Consider the following 8,703-nt stretch of genomic DNA (forward strand, 5'->3'; position numbering starts at 1 on the left):
ATATATCTTAGCGTCACCAATTCTTTTTTTGTTTGAAGTTATCTATATATATAAAAATGAATTGCTGTTCGTTAATCTGGCTAAAACTCGTGAACGGCTGGACCGATTTGGCTAATTTTGGTCTTGAATTATTTATGGAAGTCCAGAGAAGGTTTAAAAGGTAGATAAAGGTATGAAAATGTTCGGAATTAAATAAAAATAACAATTTTGTTTTTCCTTTGATGTGTCCCACGTCGGACGGATTCCTTTTGTTTGTTTTAAGTTTATTTTATACAAAAGTTTAGGTCTTTTATTTGTCCATTGAGGCACTACGAAGTCTGCCGGGTCAGCTAGTTTTTAATAAAATTTGTGGGAAACTAAAACAATATTTATATTGTGCGCATAGTAAAGTGTGACGGCATTTCGTTTTGAACTTGGATTTTTAAACATGCTTAACTTGCAGCATAAGCCGCCCAGATTATCAGCTAGATCAACGGAAAACACGGATAATGGAAACGGCGTTGTATCGAGTCGAGGCGAATTGCAACATTTTACTTGGGTAACTATTATACCAGGGCCTTCCTTCGGTTTAGGTTTATAGACAGCCAACAGACAGCAGTGGTAATTGAATTTTTCAATCTAACTTTTAACGTATGCACTCTTCCATGAGCTTTGGCTCGACGTGTTCAACTCGGCTTCCTTTGACATGTGTCGGCTTTGTTTACTTGATCTCTGTTACTGGCGTGCCGGCTTCGTATGGGTTTTATTGATATTGAAACCAATTTGTGAAAGTTTTCGCGAATTTAATACAAACAATCGCAGACCACGAAACTGCGACATTAAAGCATAAAATGTAAAATTTTTGGATCCTAATAAATTATAAATCCTTAATCCACAATTATTTTTTATAGGTGCATCGGTGAAGTTCCGTTCGGGGCCTAATTAGTGAGAGCAGCGAACACAACCTTACTTTTAGAGATAAGCCCTACACAAGTATAAATTTAAACAAGAAACGCTATTTTCGACAAAACTAGTCAGGATGGCGGAATCAAAATTTCAGTACCCACATTATAGTTTGCCAGAGTTCATCTTATGGTGCATTTAGGCCCCTCAAGTCATCATTTTCGTAAAGCGAATTAGCCCATAGACACAGCCCACTGAGATCTTCTCAGTGGGTCACGATTCCGATACGGTGATACATTCTACGAAGTACTGCTCTTGCTAGGGTCAGTGTTAGCAACACACCCGGTTTGAGCCCCTTGAGCTCACCTACACGTCTGGACGTAGCTGGAATAGTCCCTTAGGCTACCAGTGAATAGATAGGGAATAAATAAAAACTTATCTCATGACAGGATTCGAATTTTAATTCGCCTCTCATGCATGTCTTTGAAGCAAAATGCAGATGCCATGTAAAATAGAGAAGCCACTTCAAACGCATCCATGACATTAACAATGCTAATACTGTTTATTTTGTTGTTTATCTCGAGCTTGCCGAAGCGCCCGTCAAGTGAAACACGACACAGTGCAGTAAACACAGCAGGAACGTCAGCTTTGTACACAGCAGTGTCATCGATGGGCAGTGAACGGAAATTTTGTTACTAGGTACTAAATAATTTTTTTTCTACCTATTGCTAGTTACTTCAAGGAGTTATGCCTAAATTTACCGAGCGTATAAGCGAGCGCACGGGAGACTTTGTTAAGTAGCAAAAGCCTTTCGTTAAGAAGTATTTTTGTTGGGACTATGACTTTTATATTTTTTTATTACATAGATGGGTGGACGAGCTCACAGCCCATAGACATCTACAACGTAAATGCCGCCACCCACCTTGAGATATGAGTTCTAAGGAATCTGTATAGTTACAACGGCTGCCCCACCCTTCAAACCGAAATGCATTACTGCTTCACGGCAGCGATAGGTAAATTATAAGGTAAGGTAGGTATATAGGTACCAGCCGGCGAGATTCGAACACTGATGCATGGCAAGATACGAATGCATCGGACGTCTTATCCTTTAGACGACGACGACTTCACACAGCAGACAGTAACTATCGACGTGTTGGCTGTTAGTAATCAAATTTAAATACATTAAGAGGGCTATTAGCTAATTTTCTTTACCACGTTTTACTCCTTCCTGTTGGATGTCGTTCTTTTTTTTTTAACCTTCAAACCGAAATGCATTACTGGTTCACGGCAGAAATAGGCAGCACCGGTGGTTCCAACCCGTGCGAAATCACAAGATGTCCTATCACTAGTAATTACGCAAATTTAGTTTTGCGGGTATGATTTTTATTACACGATGTCATTTGTTCACTGTGGAAATCAATTCGAACATTTGTCAAGTAGGTATTTCATTAGAAAAATTGGTACCCGCTGCGGGATTCGAACACCCTTGCAACGCTCGACATGAATGCACCGAACGTTTTATCCTTTAGGCCACGCTGACTTCAAATGTTCCTCCTTTCTTTCCTGTCCTCTGCACAGTGGATAGCGATATTGACGGTGGAGTCCAATATCGTCTTAATATGCTCGGACCAGCGCATGGGACTACGCTCCCTTGTCTTCTTTCCTTCCACTTTGTCTGTGTTGCGTAGTCTTTCTAGATTGTCATCCTTTTTCTTCTACCAATACCAGTGCTTGGCTGAATCTACCACCGGATCGAAAACGCGACCCACTGAGAAGATCCGGCGAGAAACTCAGCGGGTTTAAATCCTTCGTAGTTTTATTTTAATCGCGTAAATTAGCAGGTAGTATTTGGAACTAGACTTCTCCGGCCTGGCCTTGACGGGAGACGAAATCCAGAACGTGATAGCCTAATCAGTGTACGCGAATATGAAGATGTACAGGTTTCGTCATCCTCGTGTTACAACAGCATCCCGTATGATTCTTCATCAAAAGAGGAAAGAGCCTCGTTATTTGATGTTGCTGATGATTTGGTCCTTGAATCCAATGGGCTTACTGTTCAAGGTTTGAGGGTTGGCAGTCAGCAGCTAAGAAGGTTACGTTAAATAGTATCACTCCTGTCTCTGTCACTGGAGGGTAGCAGATGAGTTTCTGTTTGTCAAAACAAAGAGCCAGTCCTTTTTTACGTAAATTTGGCGATAGATTCATTTTTATTGTATTTTTTCTATAAATGTATATTGCGGTTAGTATTTAACATTATGTTAATTAGTGTGAACCGCATTAGAAAACAGCTAACAATGCCCGTTCAATTACCATGAGCAAGTGTATATCCATTTAAAGTAAAGTGAGTCATGAATTCGTCTGTATTCGGTTACAAAAAAAGTGTACATTTTGTTGAAGCGCAAGTTTTTTAATGATTCAAATCATTGCGTTTTTTTTTTGTAATAAGCAGTTCTGTTGTTTTAATCATAATCTATTATTTAAATGTCAATGTAATTGTAAAATAATAATGTAAATATATAAAAATATTAATTGTAAAACATAATATGAAAATAACAATAAAAATAAAATTCGCAAACAAAAATATATGTATTTTATTAAATATAAAATAAAAAAGGGTATCAATCAAAATATCTAATAATAACTTATAACTAGCACAGAGCGCATAAGCGTATTTATTATTAAAACAAACAAACTAATAAAGGCAAAGTAAAAAATCTGAAAAATTCGCAAAAGAAAATTATGTAACAAAAAAAAACTAAAAAGAACAAAACAAAAAAGTGTCTAATAATTTATCTAAATAATAGGCCAAAATAATAGCATAAACTTTCAATTAATAGTGAAATAGAGTAAAATAATTTAAAAACTAAAAGTTATATATGCTCTACAAAGCGAGGCTGTATGACTATAAACACTGTTGACATTTTTTATCTACTCACTATTTCTGAGCTGTTTTGATGTGTTCTAAAGCTTCTTCAATTTTCGTCGACATCGTAACCGTGAAGAATCACAACCTGAGGGGCGCAAGACACACGACTGATTCCGGCAGTAACGAGATTCAACTAAACACTAATAAATCATGAAAAATCGATAGGAATACACGGAGACAACACAAGCAAACATCTCTCTCGTACGTGTGACTGCCGCATGACAGTAAACGTCACAAACGTCAGAATATTGGCTTTGACATTTGAGTGTTGCACAGAATACTCACCTTTCTACCAAATGGTAGTATTTTTAATGAAATATATTTTTAATAAAAGTCTTTTGAATAATTAATTCATGTATCGCTCTAAAATTATTAAAAAGAATAGCAACAAATAAACGTTTCACACTAAACAACTCCGAGCAATTTTATGAAAATCGTAAATATGTTTAAACAGTATAAGAATAAGTATAAATATCAAGCATGTTAAATGGATAGAGTGACTTCGACCAAGAATTCAACCCATGGAATATGGGCCACCTTAATATAACACTTAACAAAACATACAATAATATAACACAAATTAAAACACATAGGTATTTTAGCAGATTTTAGCTCAGGCTTTGTATACCATACCCTTCCATAAGGGTATTCCATACCCTTAGGCTTTGTAGGTACTTATTAACTCCATGGGCTATCGCTTTAACGTTAAAATTTAGAGTTTATGTGTATAATCTACGATTTAGAGTACACTAATATTTTACATTGAGAATATTAGATTTAGGCTAGTATGTACCCAGTAGACATTGTTTAGCTATGCCCCCGGTATTACTATTTACTGCTATCCATGAATGATGGCTGTCGTGTTTGCTGGAAAGCAAAAAACATTTTTTTGTTTATTTCGTTTAGATGGTATTGTTTCCATTTTAAAAATATTTTTTTATTTTTTATTATGGGACAATACAAGTTATTATGGACGTATTATTTGCTGTGCTCCTGATATTTGCTGGTCACCTTCATAAGTTACCATGGCAATTGACGCTCAGTTGACTAAGCTATGGGGTAGATCCTTGAACACCACAAAAAAAAATACATATAATATTTATTATAATAAATAATTGAAATAAATCTAGTATGTAAGTGAAGTAAGCAAAATTATAATTTATGTTTCATTTCCTTTTTTATTAATTGCCCTTGTAGGCAGACAAGCATACGGTTCACCTGACGGTAATGGTCCCCAAGACCAAGCCGTTAAAAATAAAATGAAATGAAATGAAATGAAATGACGTGTGGCACTTGGAGACTGCCGCGGTAAAGCTATTGCGTAGCATTTTTTATCAAATTATGCAATTATAAATCGACAATAATAATTTAATAATAAAACAACAATTAAATAAGATCCGGCGAGAAACTCAGTGGGCTAACTTGAATGAAACAATGAATCTGCTACATTGTGAGTATTCCATTTTGATCGCGCACTCACTAGAGGGCGCTACATGGGATAGCGATACGTCTTTGGATGCTAGTTCTAACTCTCATTCGCCCAGAATCAACGATTTAGCTAGTTTATTTTTAATGCCACTCTAATCACTGAATGAGTAGTAGGAGTAGTAATAAAATTCTTCGACTAAGCGATAGAAAATGGCACGCCCAACGCATTGTAATGTGATATAATTTTCTATTTTACAATTCCGTTTTTCGCCGATAGATGGCGCTTGACGAAAAGCTGAATCGCGCTATCGTTGTGTTACCCCATAAATCGGTGTTTAGACTTCTTACTTTAAACACTACACAAGCGCAACGTGTGAATGTGTTGAACGCGAGCAACATAGTAGGCGTAGTAAGGGGTGGAAGGTTTTTTTCGTTACGGAATTTCATGATTTCGCTCTCAAGCCGCCCTCAAGGCCAGCGATAAAATCTATGCAATAGCTTAAAATAAAATAAAGATCCATTCTCTTTTAAGTGCTCAAGCTTTAACAAGATGCACTGTATTTTCCAAAATAAATTTAGCCGACTTAGAATGTTGATTATTTTTGAGTTCCTGAATTAAATAAATAGCAAAATTTTTGATAGCAATCATACAAACATTTATATAAAGGTGCGAACAGGATTACATGCTATTTAAATAACAGGATAAAAGCTTGTCGGTCAACATTCCATTTCTGGTGGAAGCTGATATTCACGTTGCAATCTCTATGGACTCCAATAGCCACATAACAATTTCAGGTGCGTTTTTCTACGTATCAACAACAATAAAACAAGTAATATCCAAACAAATGACACACCAAAGAAGTAAAATACATAAAAATAATACTCATCAATTTAACAACCAAACAAATACAGCTCAATCGTTATTACTATCAAAAACCCCACAAACATTACAGTTACTTTTACGTTAGGGGTTACCAAGCAGGTGTACGTATGGCGAAGATGGTAGAAATCTTATTATTAAAAGTGGTACGCATGTAACACTTCGTGGGAATGCGCGCGCAACGATCCCCCGCCGCGTGCTTGTAAATTGGCGCGAGCGGGGGTTGAATTTAGAGGGGCGATTTGAAAAGAGTCCAAGGTGCTACATCGTAACGGTTCTTTCCTGCCAACCAATGACTTGATTATATTTTTAAATTATTTTAAAAATACATTCGTTTTTATACAAACACTTAGTTTCGTTACTGATAATATTAAAAATCCTGATCTTATATTCCAAGTTACATCACGCAGTACTGCGTATGAAAATGAGATTAATTTAAAAATACACATGATTCAAAAAGTTGGGTTAGTAGAACTTATTTCCGAATGAAAGCATGGCTCAAAACAGAGAGAGAGGTCCGCAAAAAACATCTTAATACTCTTGAAAATTCATTATAACGTTTTATTGGCAACGTACTAAGTTCGTTGCTAGTCGAGGACTTTTGTCCGCATCGAGGATACTGGTTCTCTTAATGAACAACACAACTCTGGTGATCAAACCTCTTGTGAGCGAAGTTGTATCAAAATTCTAATTCTCTTTTTTAAGCATTAGTCTTAGGGTGAATTGTAAACCTTATTGTATTATAGTAGAGCATAAAGTTGTGTATATCAATATTTCATTGTCTCTCTGTTAATATAACGTGAAATAATTCGAATCACTAAGACAAAGGTCTAGAACTTTGATTATTGTTCTTCATACTGTTTTCGTAATAATGAACTACTTCACATTGACTTGACATTTTTCATAGATTCTTAACAATGTTTATCGTTCTAGAATGCTGCCCGGTTATTTGAGGTTTAGACACCGATAATAATGTATTCGTAAAAAAATTGCGTAATATAATATTTTAAATATTTCTAAAGCTGAAATATTTTTTGTGTAAGTATTTTCCTGGTGGCATTCTGGGCTGTGTCACTTATAATTAGCCCAAAGCAAATACATGACACGGCAAAATGGGTTAGAACTAGATCTCAAGTTACCCGAAATTTAATAAAAAATTAAACCGACTTCATGTTGGTAAATGTGCAACGAGATATCGACTAGAGATTTTAATTGAATCTTAAATTAGTATTACATTTAGATTTAATTATGCGTTACTCTGTAAACACAATCGAAATGATTTAAAACTAGTTTGATATAAGTAATACACTAACTATTTTAAAATATTGAGTTACATTATATTCCATTTTTACTCTATAAACTTTTTCTAATGAATAGCTGTTATACCTATGTCGTCGTGGCCTAACATAAGTCGTCGTGGCCTAACGGATAAGACGTCTCGTGCATTCGTATCGAGCGATGCACCGGGTGTTCGAATCTCAGGCGGGTACCAATTTTTCTAATGAAATACGTACTCAACAAATGTTTGCGATTAATTTCCACGGTGAAGGAATAACATCGTGTAATAAAAATCAAACCCGCAAAATTATAATTTGCGTAATTACTGGTGGTAGGACCTCTTGTGAGTCCGCGCTAGTGGGTACCACCACCCTGCCTATTTCTGCCGTGAAGCAGTAATGCGTTTCGGTTTGAAGGGTGGGGCAGCCGTTGTAACTTACTTGAGACCTTAAAACTTATATCTCAAGGTGGGTGGCGCATTTACGTTGTGGATGTCTATGGGCTCCAGTAACCACTTAACACCAGGTGGGCTGTGAGCTCGTCCACTCATGTAAGGAACAAAAAAAAAACCTACATTATTGAAGATTATTATCATTAAGATCTATTTGCAAATCATGTTTAGATGGCGCATGTGAAACCGTGCCACCCACCTAGTCAATACTACACCTAGCCAATAATAAAGAGGTGTCATGGTAATAGCGATTATAGTGAACATTACGACAAATATTGGCTAACTTTGTTTGTTTATCTGCTGCTTCGACTATTTTCCCACGACATCGGCGATTTATCTAAAAAAAAAACTTGATAACGCGGTCAGTGCAAAATTGCTATTTATTTCTTTTAATATTTTTTTTTGTTTTTTCGTTTACATTATTACCAAAAATATTTCCACTCGGCTGTTTTTTTTTTATAGCTTAGATGGGTGGACGAGCTCACAGCCCACCTGATATTAAGTGGTTACTGGAGCCCATAGATATCTACAACGTAAATGCGCCACCCACCTTGAGATATAAGCTCTAAGGTCTCAGTATAGTTACAGCGGCTGCCCCACCCTTCAAACCGAAACGCATTACTGCTTCACGGCATAAATAGGCAAAGTGGTGGTACCTACCCGCGCGGACTCACAAGAGATCCTACCACCAGCCTGCGTCGTGTTTCGCGTTTCGTGTTCCGTGTTTCGCGTCGGCCCGAGCGATCTTACTGAGGAAATAGGAGTATCTTGAAATTTTCGTTACTGTTAATGCGATTTAATGGAAGTAGCTACGCGTAAGTATATCGCAATGAATTATCATATAAACATTCTCTTTTG

The 8,703-nt window shown here is 36.4% G+C and overlaps 1 protein-coding gene across 1 annotated transcript in view; it reads right to left on the reverse strand.

Moving 5' to 3' along the window:
• The window catches only part of LOC114246128 (gamma-soluble NSF attachment protein), a 32,910-nt gene extending 28,878 nt beyond the window's left edge, over positions 1-4,032 (reverse strand). Inside the window, exon 1 of the mRNA XM_028178540.2 lies at positions 3,819-4,032. Within this exon, the coding sequence (XP_028034341.1) occupies positions 3,819-3,871 (53 nt within the window). The 5' untranslated portion in view covers positions 3,872-4,032. The remainder of the gene's footprint in view (positions 1-3,818) is intronic.
• Positions 4,033-8,703: the final 4,671 nt, after the last annotated feature.

The sequence above is a fragment of the Bombyx mandarina genome, chromosome 01 (assembly GCF_030267445.1).
Source record: "Bombyx mandarina strain Sakado chromosome 01, ASM3026744v2".
In the NCBI taxonomy this organism is placed as follows: domain Eukaryota; kingdom Metazoa; phylum Arthropoda; class Insecta; order Lepidoptera; family Bombycidae; genus Bombyx; species Bombyx mandarina.